General features: G+C 44.2%; 1 protein-coding gene across 12 annotated transcripts in view; it reads right to left on the bottom strand.

Annotated features, from left to right (window-relative positions):
• The window catches only part of EVL (Enah/Vasp-like), a 149,603-nt gene that overhangs the window by 114,059 nt on the left and 20,119 nt on the right, over positions 1-15,425 (bottom strand). For 9 of the 12 annotated variants that reach the window (XM_088655372.1, XM_088655412.1, XM_088655378.1 and 6 more), the window contains exon 1: positions 13,246-13,475. The exons of the other annotated variants lie outside the window; for them this stretch is intronic. In XM_088655372.1, coding sequence (XP_088511498.1) covers positions 13,246-13,268 — 23 coding nt within the window. In that variant the 5' untranslated portion in view covers positions 13,269-13,475. Of the gene's footprint in view, positions 1-13,245; positions 13,476-15,425 lie in introns of those variants that run through there. 12 annotated transcript variants of the gene reach the window in all.

Genomic DNA, 15,425 nt, shown 5'->3' with positions numbered 1-15,425 from the left:
ATAAGGTTTTGTCCTCCGATAGCCTACTTCACCGATAGCCTTATTCTCCCCAAATTTGTCCAATCCTCTTTTAAACCATTCAATTATTATTTATTAAATTTGTATCCCACACATCCTCCCAAAGGAGACCAGGGCGACAAACACACAATTAAAACATCTAAAAAACATTTGCCATGATGGAATCTTAACCAAGCAAGCCAGCCATCTTTAAAGCAAGATCTTTGCAATCCATCTGTGTGCAAAACTGTCATGAATAATGTTCTTCGAATCCACAGTCGTCCCCAGGAGTCTACCGCAGGAGATATAGGTGAAGGTACCTCTGTGTGCATGTGTGTGTCAATTCACCTTAACATCCAAATGCAAAATGTTATCTAGGCAAAGAATCCTTGCAAGGACTTGTTTGAAATTCGCAGGGAGACTAAACCTAGGGGAGGAAGGGCATTCAAATTCCAAATAGGCAGCAAACTGTGTTCTAAGTCACTTTGGGTTACTTTTGTGAGTAAAGCAACTAATATGAAGATAAATAGGTAGAAGGAAAAGAAGTAAGATACAGTAGCCAAACTTAGGTATCAAAATGCACCGAAGACAGGCAGACAGACAACTTTCCAGAGCATATGTAGATGCATATCTATAGACACACTTATAGCTCTCAGCCTAATGCCGACCACTCTGTGCAGTCACACAGATGGTGCAATGTGCAATCTCCACGCTGTCTCACAGATGTTGGAATCGCCAAACAACAGTCCATATTCTGCTTGCTTTTATGAAGGCAAAACGCCTCACTTGTCACAATAAAGACATTTATCCCTCACTGTGGCCTTTCAGTAGTTAAACATTCTAGTAATCCCATCTGCTGTGATTTATCACATTATGAACTCTCCAGTAAGCAAGAACAAGCCACGCTTCGCCAAAGGCTCATCCACACAATTGGGAAGGGTTTTTGAATGGCCTATTACCACTGCTTGGCGTTCTGCTCCTCACATTAAGAGTACAGTACCCTGAACAACTGTTGTCAAGCCAATGGTTCTGATTCAGGCTACAATCTTCTCCCGGGAATAACCTCTCAGACATAGAGATTTAACATTTACCTGTTCCGTTTATTCGAGTTTAAAGCAGGATCAGATCTCTCTCTCTCTCTCTCTCTCTCTCTCTCTCTCTCTCTCTCTCACACACACACACACACACACACACACAAATTGGTTTTAGGGTGGTTAGTTAATCTTCCCCAGAGTGGCTGGGGAAACCCATCCAGATGGGGGGGTATAAATAAGAAAGTTATTATTATTATTATTATTATTATTATTATTATTATTATTATTATTATCATGCATTTATGTTTTGTTTTGAGTCTTTTCATCTGTACAGGGTCCTGGGATCCCACAAGATGAAGGATGGTCTAGAACAGTAGTTTTTTTCACACCTTTAACCCACATATGCATTTGGGAACCCCATTTCTTTTTTCTTTGTTTCTTTTTACTAAATATTTTTATAGAGGGAGTGCCAATGTTGCAACCCACCTCACATCAGGCCGTGTCCCAGTAGCTGGAAAGACTACAGTGGTACCTCGGTTTATGAACACAATTGGTTCCGGAAGTCTGTTCATAAACTGAAGCATTCATAAACTAAAGCAAACTTTCACATTGAAAGTAATGGAAAGTGGATTAATCTGTTCCAGACGGTCCGCGAAGTACTTAAACTGAAGCGTTCATGAACTGAAGCGAACTTTCCCATTGAAAGTAATGGAAAGTGGATTAATCCGTTCCAGACGGGTCCGCGGAGTACTCAACCTGAAGCGTACTTAACCCGAAGCATGGGCGTAATTGGTTCCGGAAGTCTGTTCATAAACTGAAGCGTTCATAAACTGAAGCGAACTTTCCCATTGAAAGTAATGGAAAGTGAATTAATCCGTTCCAGATGGGTCCGCGGTGTTCGTAAACCGAAAATTCATAAACTGAGGTGTTCGTAAACCGAGGTTCCACTGTAATGGTCTGCTGAAAAAGACAAGCCAGGTCTAGGAGCACAACAAATGAACCATGATACTAAATAAATAAATATAATGTGTGGTCACCGCTCTGGGGACAGGCCAAGCATTTGACTAAAGATTTTGATTGCGCTCACAATAAATGGATGAATTTGAAGCAGCAGGTCAGGGAGGCACTTTAGGAAGTGAAACTGCCTTAAAAATCCATCAATTTTATTGGATTTCAGCCAGCTGAGATTTGATCCAATGAGTGCATTACTGCAAATTAGTTCCTTGAAATCTCATCTTAGCACTTGAACCGATATCCTTTCCCAATCTAAGAAAGGTTTTTTTCCTCTCCCTTCTTTGCTATTCAGTACCTGTATTGCCCAGGCTAGATGTTGGATTTCTTCCAAACAAGGCTGCCCTTTGTCCCCATTTCCTGCGGTTGTAAATGTCTGTGTCCTTGGCCAGACTCAGAGGTTCTGCCTTGCTTGCGCTGGAACATGATAACGCCATGGCTGCATCCTTTGTTTCCAAAGCACAAGCAGCGATGCTGTTGTCATTTGGCATAATTGGTACATGCTTGTATGTGCTCCCAAGAGTTCCGAAGCCTTTGCTTGCATGCATAGATGCAGTTGCCCTGAGCCATTCCTGGTTACAAGGTCACAGAGCTCACCAGTGTGCATGTCACTCCACTTAAACTAGATTGTTCTCAGGGACTGGAAACGGCCCTCCTTGGCACGAGCTTTGCCTTGTTTCAAATGCATGCACATTACTTTGATCGCCACTATAATCATCGCCTGTATTCAGAAAGACAGAAAGGGAAACAGTAAATGGATCTTAAAACTTAAAAGTCCTAAATAGCCATTCACTTCCTGATTATTATTTTTTAAACCAATTCTGAAAACAGCTGTCACTTTTGTTTGCTAAGTTAAGCATGTTACGGATGAACTCTCAATCTGCCAACGTCACTACCAACTTGACATGCTCTGGGATGAGGGAAAGGGCAAAGCAAGTTTTTGGGCAAGGGGGGAGGGGACCCCTGCATGCACTGCAGCATTTGCAACTTTCATGCTATTTTGGGCTCTTCTAGACAACATGTATATTCAGCATTGTTCCGATTTCCTCGCACAATGCTTTTGCAGTGGTTAGACTATGTCTAGTCTTTCTTGAACATTCATCCCGATGTATTTACAGGGCTGCACATTCAAAGTATCCTGGTCTCTGTAGTTTATCCCTTGTTGTTTAGTCGTGTCCGACTCTTCGTGACCCAATGGACCATAGCACGCCAGGTACTCCTGTCTTCCACTGCCTCCCGCAGTTTGGTCAAACTCATGTTGGTAGCTTCGAGAACACTGTCTAACCATCTTGTCCTCTTGACGTCCCCTTCTCCTAGTGCCCTCCATCTTTCCCAACATCAGGGTCTTTTCCAGGGAGTCTTCTCTTCTCGTGAGGTGGCCAAAGTATTGGAGCCTCAGCTTCAGGACCTGTCCTTCCACTGAGCGGTTTATCTCTTATAGACCTACAATTTCCAAAAACAAACAAACCCTAGGGTTCCCAGGATTCTTTGGGGGGAATAATGTGTTTCACATGTCAAGGGTGCATGCAGCTTTACAGAACAATGAACATTCAACGTGCACTTGTATTGATTTCCTTGTGAGGCGTTTGCACATCTTCCCATTAATCACTTGCTCATGCCATACTTTTCAATGCATAAAAAGCAGGATGTGTTGTGCTAGGCGCAGGCATCCCCAAACCTCGGCCCTCCAGATGCTTTGGACTACAATTCCCATCTTCCCCGACCACTGGTCCTGTTAGCTAGGGCAGCGTTTCTCAACCGCTGTTCCACGGCACACTAGTGTGCCGCAAGACGCTGGCTGGTGTGCCGCGACGTGCGGCGACGAGAAGGGCGATTTGCATTGTCACGGAAAGGAAGCCGGCCGGGTCACGACGCGGGGCGAGCGCAGCTCTCAACAGCCACCACCACGGCCTCGGACGTGAGAGCCGGCCGGCGGGTGCTGCTGCTGCTGTTTGTCTCGCTCTCGCTGCTCTTGCTGGCGGCGCCCGGGGCTTGGTTGGCGCGAGGCCGCGGGCCGACAAGCAGAACAGCCTCCGGAGGGCAGCCAGCAAGCGTCTACGAGGGAGTGAGCGGCCTCTTCGGCGAGGAGCACGTGCGCGCCCTGCAGAAGGTGAGGCGCCTGGCCTGGACTGAGGAGGGGCAGGCCCGTTGCTCCCGGGGGGTCGCGCGGGTTCCAATGGATATTTTTACAGGACACATCTTTATGGCAATATTTCTCCTCCTCTTTCCCAAAGCTCAGTGCAAACGACTGGAGGGTGGTTTTAGACAAACTTAAAGAAGCTGGCTGGATGAGCTCAACCTGAAACTTGCTGAGCAAAGGATTGTGCTGGCAGAGAAATCAGCGGCTTGTGAAGCCTTATTACAGGAGATTGCAACCAACACAGCAATTGGCAAGTGTTTCTTACAGTCATAATTATATAGTCAATATAGGGCGGCACAGAGTTAATTTTTTTAACTTTTTTAATGGTGGTGTGCCTCGTGATTTTTTTCATGGAACAAGTGTGCCTTGGCCCAAAAAAGGTTGAGAAACACTGAGCTAGGGATCATGGGAGTTGTAGGCCAAAACATCTGGAGGGCCGCAGTTTGGGGATGCCTGTGCTAGGGCAACCCAAGGGGTTTAATCCACTTTAATTGAGCAATTCTAAAGATCCATTAGGTGCTTGAATCTCTCCCACAAACAGAAGACACCCTCAAACACCCTGCAGATTTCAATGTTAACATACAGATAAGATACTGAGTTTTGCAGAAAGCAAACTCTGAGCTTTTCAAAGGCACCGACAGATACACGATTTAGTAGCTAACTCAAGGACATCGTTCCACAGGTACACACATTTTGACCAGTTATTTATATAAACGTAACCGTGCGCAGAATTGAAGCTCAGGGTAACGAAGTGGCATATTTGACCTAGCAGCTGCTCAAAAGAAAATTGGCATTCCAGGTGTATGAGAGAGAAACAAAACACAAATCCAGTAAGGGCATCAAACCTCATCCCCATCTGTAGGCAAGAATGAGCAAATAAGATCCCAGTCCAGACAATAAGCATTTCTGTCTAGGAGGAACCACTGGCCAGGTGAGGTCAATCAAAGTAGTCCACAGCCTGAAAATACTTCACTGCCAAGAAGAGCCCTCCCCCCCCCCAAAAAAAGCACCCCCAAGGCCTTTTGTCCCAGAGACATCCACTGTACCTCACTTTGCAGAAGGGCATAAAATGATGGTTGAATATTTGTACTCTAAAACTTATTCATCTCACCTTATTGGTTTCCATTGGCGAGTTTTCTGGAAAATTTTGAATTGCATAAATCCCCCCCCCCTAAAAAAAGGATCCTGGAACTTTCCCTCCTCCCCCAAACTGATCTTGTGCAACATGATTATTTGACTTACATTTGGTAAACAAAACTAAAATACAACATGTCATCTTAATTCTACATGGCTTAATAAATCTCTCACTCTCTTTCTCTCTCTCTCTCGAAACATAGTCTAAAGTAGTCCAAACTAAAATACTTGTTTGGAAGGGGGTAATTCAGTAAAGTGCTGCTAGGCTGTAATCCTATGCACGCTTACTTGGCAGTAAGCCTTATCAAACAGTGTGACATTGATACCCCAGAGTAGCTGGGTACAGATGAGCTGTCTACAAACAAAATGAAATAAAATATGATCACCACCGCCATCATCATCATCTCTATTGCACTGTTAGGTAAAGGTAAAGGAACCCTTGACCATTAGATCCAGTCGCGGACGACTCTGGGGTTGCGCACTCATCTCACATTCAGGCCGAGGGAGCCGGCGTTTGTCTGCAGACAGTTTTCCCGGGTCATGTGGCCAGCATGACTAAGCTGCTTCTGGTGAAACCAGAGCAGCGCACGGAAACGCTGTTTACCTTCCCGTTGGAGCGGTACCTACTTATCTACTTGCACTTTGACGTGCTTTCGAAGTGCTAGGTTGGCAGGAGCTGGGACCGAGCAACGAGAGCTCACCCTGTCGCGGGGATTCGAACCGCCGACCTTCTGATCAGCAAGTCCTAGGCTCTGTGGTATAGACCACAGAGCGCCACCCGAGTCCCCTATTGCATTATTAACATGTTGTAAATGTTGTATGTAAACACAGCTTTTTGCCCAGGCTTTCCTTGACCTATAAGATCAGACCCTGTTTTATGAGTTTGAATTCCCTTAATTTCTGTTTTTATATGGTTTTATGCTGCTGTTTCATTGGTTTTAGGTTGTATTTGCAGGGTGTTGTTGTGTATTGGTGGACTCTCCTTCCTTGGAGGTTTTTAAGCAGAGGGTGGATGGCTATCTGACATGTACGATCTAATTGAGATTCTGGCACTGCAGGAGGTTAGATTAGAAAACCCTTGGGGTCCCTTCCAACTCTACAATTACAAGGTTCTAGTTTTAAAATACACCTTTTCAAGGAGCTAGTGGCAAGCCTACACACACTTCCTTTGCTTTGCTTAGAAATAAAAGGACTAAAAACTTACTAATTTTAGCATATCCAAAAAGCTGTGGGCAAAATTACATTTGCTTCCTAGGCATAGTTACCTGAAAAAAGTTAATTACAACTTTGGTTTTAGATGTGACTGGTATTGCATGCATTCCCTTTGTTCAAGTTGACTTGTATTATATTCATTCAGCTCAGAATTCAGCTCTGAATTCTGTCGTGAACTCTGAAAATTCACTGGCTATCATATGTTTCCTGCTGTTGTGCTTAAAGTCACTTTTTTATGCTGTTGTGCACACCAGATAGGAGGGCAGGAATGTCTTCATCCCATGTGCATTACATGATTTCTTTCCTTATTCAATGAAGCTATCACCTGCGCATTCACAACAGCTGTCTCGAATGTTCCCAAATCGGATGGAAGCTGGTTTGAGGGGAAACACATCAAAGTGCTTCTCAAGAAACTACAGAATACATATGGATTGCAGCTAATATCATGTGTACTCAGCTTCAAATACCAGTGGGGGGAGTACACTGGAGCCATAGTAAATAGGAATGTGTACACAGCCTTGTTCATAATCTTCAGTGCTCCTTGCTCTTCTAATTTATGGCTTAGTCTCACTTTACTCCCATGTGCAAAAGGTTGTGTGAAATCTCGTTCGTTGTTCTGCTGTGTGCGCTCCACGGTAACTTTTTCAAACTTTGTCCTCACCAACAACTATCAATCTCTGTACCCAATACAGTGGTACCTTGGCTCCCGAACATATCGGCTCCTGAACGCCGCAAACCCGGAAGTAAATGTTCCAGTTTGCGAATGCTTTTCAGAAGCTGAACATTCAACGCGGCTTCTGATTGAGTGCAGGAAGCTCCTGCAGCCAATTGGAAGCCACGCCTTGGTTTTCGATCAGTTCCGGCAGTCGAATGGACTCCCGGAACAGATTAAGTTCGAGAACCAAGGTTCCACTGTACAGATAGTAGGATTTCAAAGGACCTCCAGTCCAAGATTCTGAATATATTTCATGAACTTGCTGAAGCAACATTCCTAAGTGTTTCCAGGACTATTTTCTGCATTCAAAACCTCCCTCCAACTCCAGAAAACACAAACCGTCCTAGTCATATTTATCCTTAACGTGGCATTTGAGTATGTCTCATTTGAATGTAAACACAGTGATATCAGTTCACAACATAATCGGCAGATGGGGAATAGCCTGGCTTTCGTGCGAGAGTCTGGCTGTTTACCCCAATGTTTTACAAACAGGTCTGCATGGTGGGCACATTAAAACTGGCTTTCCCTATCAGGAGGCAGCAACTACTACCAAGGACTAGCAAAAGACATTTTTTTTATTTAAAAAAAATGGTTTACAAAATGTCAAGGAAGGAATGGGGTGGTCCAACTTCTTCTTCACCATTTTGAAAAAGGTTGGATATATGCTGGAGCATTCAAGTTCTGTAGCCACTGAAAGCAAAAGTAAAATAAAGAGCAAATGTTCACAAAGCAAGATGGAATGTGATAGCTTATGAAATCTAATATCCAACCGGTCCCTGCCTATGAAACTCATGCAGCCCAACAACAACAGTGTTATTGATTGATTGATTGGTGATTGACTGAATTTCTATACCACCCTTCATCCAAGGATCTCAGGGTAGTTTACAAAATACTGGGTTGCCACTGGGCAGGAAGGAAGAGGCTGTATTGTCTTTTCCTAAGGTACAAAATTTGATATACTCTACACCATCCAGAAAGGGATAAGGTAATGTAAGCAAAATATACACACAAATATATATGCTACTTGAGCTCCTGATCTTGCCAAAAGATCCACATAGTCTGCAGGAGCAAGGCCCCTTCCTAGGTGCATCAAGGGCTGACACCATACAGCTCAAGTGTTTCCTATGCAGTGCAATACTCACACTGTTCCTTGTGCAATGCCTCGCTTGCTTTCACTTGCACAAAAAAAGTTTTCCTTAGGATCAATGGTGGAAATATATGATTCGTCTGCTAATTTTGTGTGCCTAAAAGCTGTCAAGCAGGGACATGCCCTTATTTGCAATAATAATAATGATAATGATAATGAAAAAGGAAAGTGCTGGAAATATTGGAAAATACACTGCAATAATAGAAGGCGCCAGAGGTAACACTTGTTAGGAGGGAATGAACTACATTCTGATTGCTGCTCAAACAGGTTTCAAAACATTATACTGTATTCTACCAACTTGTAGACGACGTGGTTTTTCAATATTCCCTACAATGTTTTTTTATGCAATGCACCAACTGCAGTGCCAATGGTGAGCTGGCAGAGCCTGAGACAATATTGTCTAGCAAACAGTGTTCAAAAATAGCACCCACATCTGCAAAACCCCAGACACCATTTATTTTTGAAACACTTTTTGCTATCTCTCCTTCGCGGACACCATTAAACGCCAATGAGTTTAACTCCTTAAATTCCCAAGCTCACTATTGTTATAGTCGGAAAGGGGGCAGCTCTGTTTTCTTGCAGATATTTTAGAACTGGTGTTCAGAAACATACTACCTCCAATAGTGAAGGAACGCATCAGGCTTAGTAGCCATTAAAAGAAAGCTTTCTCCTCCATGAATTTCTCCAATCCGCATATAACGCTATCCAGGTTAGTGGCCATCACTGCCTCCAGTGGGAGCAAATTCCATAGCTTAACTATGCGCTGTGTGAAGATGTACAATGGTACCTCGGTTTTCAAACGTCTCCATTGACAAACATTTCAGTTTTCGAACGCCGTAAGCCTGGAAGTAAATGCTTCGGTTTTCAAACATGCCTTGGAAGTTGAACGGTCTTCTGGAATGGATTACGTTCGAAAACCGAGGTACCACTGTACTTTATTTTGTCTGTCCCGAATCTCCCAGCATTCAGCTTGTTCACTGGATGTTGAGGAGAGATCTAGTGTTATAAGGGAGGGAGGAAAACTTTTCTCTATCTACACTACCCTATACCCTGAGGTCTCACAACAAGACCACAACATATAAAATCAAACCAAAAGCAATGGTTCTCCCAATTGAAGTGCAGAGTGTTTGAGGACTGGGACATTCACAGGGAAACCAAAATGCTTGTTTACAAAGCTGTTGTACTACCAACCTTACTATATGCTTGTGAAACACGGACCACTTATAAACACCATCTCCAACTCCTCGAAAGATTCCATCAACGGTGTCTCCGAAAATTTTTACACATCACTTGGGAAGACAGGCAAACTAATGCCAGTGTACTGGAAGAAGCAAAGATCACCAGTGTTGAAGCAATGATTCTTCAACATCAACTTCATTGGACTGGTCATGTTGTTTGGATGCCTGATGATTGTCTTCCAAAGCAACTACTCTATTCCGAGCTTAAAAATGGAAAGCGTAATGCTGGTGATCAACAAAAGAGGTTTAAAGAATGTCTCAAGGCAAATCTTTAAAAAGTAGTATAAACACTGACAACTGGGAAACACTGGTCTGCAAGTGCTCCAGTTGGAGAACAGCCTTTACCAAAGGTGTCATGAGCTTTGAAGAAACTCGCTCTCAGGACGCAAGGGAGAAATGTGCTAAGAGGAAGGCACGCTTGGCAAATCCACACCGTGATCAACTCTCGAGAAGACAATCCTACTCGGCTACAAGTGATCGCCAAAGAGGAAGAAGATGGTGAAGGGAGGGTAAGAAATCCTATACAGCACAGCACAGCACAGCACAATCAATCAATCAATCAGTCCTGTACAATGTCCCTGCCCCAAGAACCTTACAATCTAATGCTCCCATACGGGAGCAGGCAACAGCGGAAGTGGGAGGAAATGGATTTGGGGAGAAAGGATGCAGGTTTGAAGTGGCATGGGTTTAAACCCTAGCTAAAGTGAAGTCCAGGAACGAAGTGTTCGCAGAAAAACCAAGGTTGTGAGGAAGGGTTTGCATGAAGTAAAAGGCATTGTCGTTTCAGACATAAAATACGTCAAGGAGAAAACGCATATTACGTTGTATTCAATTTACTTCTACTCAGAGAAGACCCACCAAAACTTAAGGAAAGAAAATGTTCCATGTCTATTAATTTCAATAGGTCTACTCTGAGTAGGTTTGGCACCTTGTTAGGGACGCGGGTGGCGCTGTGGTCTAAACCACAGAGCCTAGGGCTTGCTGATCGGAAGGTCGGCGGTTCAAATCCCTGCAACGGGGTGAGCTCCCGTTGCTCAGTCCCTGCTCCTGCCAACCTACCGGTAGCAGTTCAAAAGCACGTCAGGTGCAAGTAGATAAATAGGTACCGCTCCGGCGGGAAGGTAAACGGCATTTTCATGCGCTGCTCTGGTTCGCCAGAAGCGGCATAGTCATGCTGGCCACATGACCCGGAAGCTGCCTGCAGACAGATGCCGGCTCCCTCGGCCAGTAAAGCGAGATGAGCGCCGCAACCCCAGAGTCGTCCACGACTGGGCCTAATGGTCAGGGGTACCTTTACCTTTACTACCCTATTGCTTGAGGCAGCAGGAATACAAAGTAGGCCAGTTGGAAGGTTTATGTGGTCTGTTTTGTACCTGCCCCTTAAAGTGCAACAGTTAGAATCCAGTTAATGGAGTTTTGGCTTCAGAGCTCAGGTGTAAAAGGCTGATAATTTGGAAGTCCCCTAGTTCATCCACGGTTGTTAAAATCTATAGTTGGCTGCTGTTCCGTGTTTCTCATGTGCTTTTCATAGCGGGCTGCTGTTTATGTGAAATGAATAGAAACATTTCCCTTCATAACCATCTGCAATTGCTTTGATAGATTAACTGTTACCTTCCCATTCCGCGTGAAGAATTCTGCGTGGCTTAAGAACTTCCACCGCGTCAACAGAATCAACAGCATGCCTAAAGTAACAAATCTGCTCTTTTCAGGGAGTGCCATAGCAACAGCTCTACATGCCAAGCACGGTGACTAGGAAATGTAGGCACTGTTTTAGAAAAGAAACCTCCCTAACAAAGGATAATGCAAGGAACCCGAAAGTCACAATCCAAAAGAAAGGGGTGCATGTTACTTCAAGGCTACTAAGTTAAAGCTTGCCCTGAGTGAAATGCCTTTGAGATGAGCAGAAGAAGCTGTCAATGGAAAGCATTGTGCCCCCATGCCCTTTGCAAGTCGGCGTATCAAAACGAACCTTGCATTTGCGTGACAACCTGATCGCAAAATCATTAAGAAAATCACTTTTGCATCATTTGCTCTCCCATCTGCACAGAATGACTAAGACAAAAGGACACGAGGCTTGCTGCCTCGTCTACATCTTGCAGCTTAACTTGGTGACAGTAATTGGCCTCTTCAAGGTTTGCAAGCATTTTCTTAACAATGCTACAAACTGCAGTTATAACACAGCACTGCACTGGCTTCTGCCAAAATCCTCCTCCTCCTCCTCCTCCTCCTCCTGCTCCCAAAACGGTATTCTCCTATGTTTCAAAAATAGCACAAATTCTATTATTTCCCCCCCCACACACACCCTGCACTGTGCAGAAAACGACCGCTTACTTTTCAAGACCAATCGAGAACAACAAAATGCTGTTAATCATCCTTTTCGCTATCAGGGACACCTCAGCCAAATGAACACGAACATGACAGTGACGACGACATGCCTGACATTAAAATGTGTTTTAGCAGGAAAACAGTGCTTTTAACTCCAGTGCCTGCGAGGAGCCAACCCCCTCCTCTCATTCAGCCCGATGATGTCTTCAGTTAAACAAATCCCACCTCCCATGCAAATAAGGTACAAGTTAGCTTTTTGCAGTATGCAACTACTGAAATGACATTATAATGAAGGCATCTGCAGCGGCAAATGATACCCACCCCGACCATGATCTTTACCAATTAGCTTTGAAAGAAGAAGAAGAAAAAGTGGGTGAGCTTCCTTCTTATTTGCAACCACAAAGTGAAAGGCCAATGAAGGTCAGAAAATTGAACATATCCCTGTATTGTTTTGTTGCAGGTAAGAAGAAGCCTAGGATTCACTGTGTTTCATATGCATTTAAAAAATCTGCAGGGCTGCAAAGGAAAAGGGTTAGAAAAGACTTACCAGAGCCCCCCCACCCCTTCCCATTTCTCAAAAAGGAATTATGCAGAACACAGCATTTAATACTACTAATAAAAAATATTATCTTTCTGCACCTACCGGTATTAAAATGTCACCAAAAATACAACACCCCTACTGATATCTAGAGCATTCTATTTTCACCAAGTGGTTTTGCTGAAATATTGCAGCTGCGAAACCACAAGTAGCAGACATATGTACTGAGCAACAGCTCCCCAGCCTGATTCCATACATGCTCCATCCGAGCATCGATATTTCAGCCCACACTAAATTAACTATCCTTTAAGAATAAATAAATGAAAATCAGAAGAGAGGCATCTGCCATGAGCTAAAAACAGCAGCAACAACAAAATACTTTTCGTTTTTCCCAGCAGAAGAGTATGTTTTTATGTTTGTGGCTCTAGGTTATACTTACAGTTTCAGGCTGCAAAAGCGATTTTTTTAAATAAAATCCCAACAAGGCATTAGATTAGAAGCTATTACGCATCTCTGCACTTCATCATGCAGTTAGCTATTGTTTACCTGCAGCTTATCCTTGACACACCCACCTCCCAAGCACTGGAGAAGAGCTACAATTCTTACACGGAGGCAAAAGCCCCCCTTTTACAACTCAGAAGCCCCCTTTTTTTCCTTTTTGCGACTGTACAAGCAGCCTGACATTACACAGCAAAATTCTTGCAAGAACAAAAAAAATAGAGAAGAGCCGGCCGTGCTGTTACACAGAGCCTACCTGAATTCTTCAAATGCATACATGGCCTAGGAACGAATAATACACAGGCCTTTGAGGTCTGCAAAATCCACTCCGTAAGGCGCAGGAGAAACATTTAGTTGGTCAAGCTGCAGACATAACTGAGAGCTATGTGCTGGAAAGCTTCTGGGAGAAAAGAGGCTGCAGATACTGGCCTGCAGCCTGCAGCTCAACCAGCTGCTGACAAGCAGCAGCTCGCAGGGAAAGGCAATAAAATACCATGTGATCATTCCAGCAAGTCTGATTAATGCAGCATTACTCCAGGAATACAGGCTGATATCTTTATTATTCAAGCCAAATCAGTGCCATCCGTAGAGAACCTGGCATGCACGACAGTTAACATATCTGATTCTGATGGACGATTTTTTTATTTTATTTTAAATGTGGACAATGAATTTATTCACAGAACAAGAAGCAAGGCAGGGCGGAAGGTGGTGCTGATGTTACAACAGTTTGTACCCATTACACCCCCTGCAAACTAAGGGCACGCTGCAGTCCACACCGAGCATGGTTTTAACTCCTGCTGATTTTAATCAATAGGACACAGAGCATCAGAAGAACTTCACCTGCCCCAGCTGCAACAAAACATGTCTCTCCTGCATCGGTCCCAACAGTTTGACTTCTCGCCCAAAGGCACACTCCTCCATTGTCTCTCGAGACAGACAGATGCCGGCAAGGCTAGATCATGCTGGTTATACAAATGTTGGAAACGGTTATCTGTGAGAAAGGCTCGTAGCTCAGGGTTGAATGTGCACATGTTTCACATGCACAAAGTCCCAGGTTCAACACCCAGCATATCCCTGCCTGAAAACCTGCAGTGCTGCTGCCAGTCAGTGTAGATAGCACTAAACTAGATGGACCAATGGCATCACCTTGGTAATAGCCAGGTTCCTGTTTTCCTCGCACCAGGGAAGTTGAACCCACTCGTTAAAGCAGCTAGGCGCTTGAAGAAATAGAAGTTTTGCTCAACAACGAACTTTTGCTTCAACGCCACCGCCTCAAAACCGCCACCACGCCATTTCCGAATTTCCATCCAGAACAGCTGGATGGTGTGGCTCGAGAAAAAGGTCAAAACAACGAAGCCACATTTCGAAAATAACGCTGAGAGGAAAAAGGCTGAGGGAAGTTGGAAGGACTCGGGAATCGGGGGGCTTTGGGGTGGGGAGGGAGGGGTGGAAGGAAACCCAATTACAAATCAGACCTCCCTTGGATGGTCGCACCTCATGGGTGCCTCTTGTGGCAGGAGGGGACCTGTGGGGAGGTGGCACGAAGAAGGAGGAAAATAATGTTGAGTTTTAAGAATTAGAATTGGAAATAAGAATAAGAAACCCGCCATAATTATATTTTAGAATTATGAAAATCAGGAAGAAGGGATCTGAGGAAGTCACAATTACAATGTCTAACAAATTAAGAATTTGAAATTTTTATTTGTTTGTTTGTCTGTCTACTATGCTGAAAGATATAAATGGTTGGGGGGGTTCCCTATCCCAATCTCTCCTTATGTCTCGGGGCCCCCTGGTGGCAGGGGCTGGGGAGAGGGGGGTGAGGACAAACCCAGCTTTAAAATGGACTACCTTCGACTCTCAACACCCGCAGGATCCACTTGTGGCAGAAGGGGACTTGCGGGGGGAGGGGGGGAAGGTGGGCAGAAATGTTTTCTTTTAATGTTTTGTCTTTTTGTGTTGTTATATAAAACTAATAAAAATTATTTTTTAAAAAAATGGAAGGACTCGGGAATCAAAGCGTGTTAGCGGCGATGCTTGAACCGCCGAGCAAGGAGCAATGTGGAACATTCTAGGTCAGAAGACTACATGGGGTCATGGGAACAAAAGGGAATTTGCACCAAAACATGAGCAAGGCTTGCTACTAAAAAAACATGACATTAGCGCAAGTGGCAGGAGGGCCTGGGGGGAAAAAAGAAGCCATTTTGAATGACAGGACAATTAGAAAAGTCGATGTATTGTAAGATAAGAGAGGGGCAGGGAGGAGGCAGAACCCAGAGCAACATTTCCAGGACACTTCCAAACAAATAAGTAATAGCTGGTTGAAAACAATACCTCGCTTATTTACTCTGAAGCACGTCAGCGACAAAATTTGGCCCAACAGAGGTCACAACCCAGGATTCTTGCCACACCTTCTGCTAATGTCCATTTAAACTCTTC

Source organism: Zootoca vivipara, chromosome 1 (assembly GCF_965207765.1).
Source record: "Zootoca vivipara chromosome 1, rZooViv2.hap1.1, whole genome shotgun sequence".
Classification (NCBI taxonomy): domain Eukaryota; kingdom Metazoa; phylum Chordata; class Lepidosauria; order Squamata; family Lacertidae; genus Zootoca; species Zootoca vivipara.
Note: the sequence above shows the minus strand (reverse complement) of the source record. Positions and strands in the feature narration are given on the sequence as shown.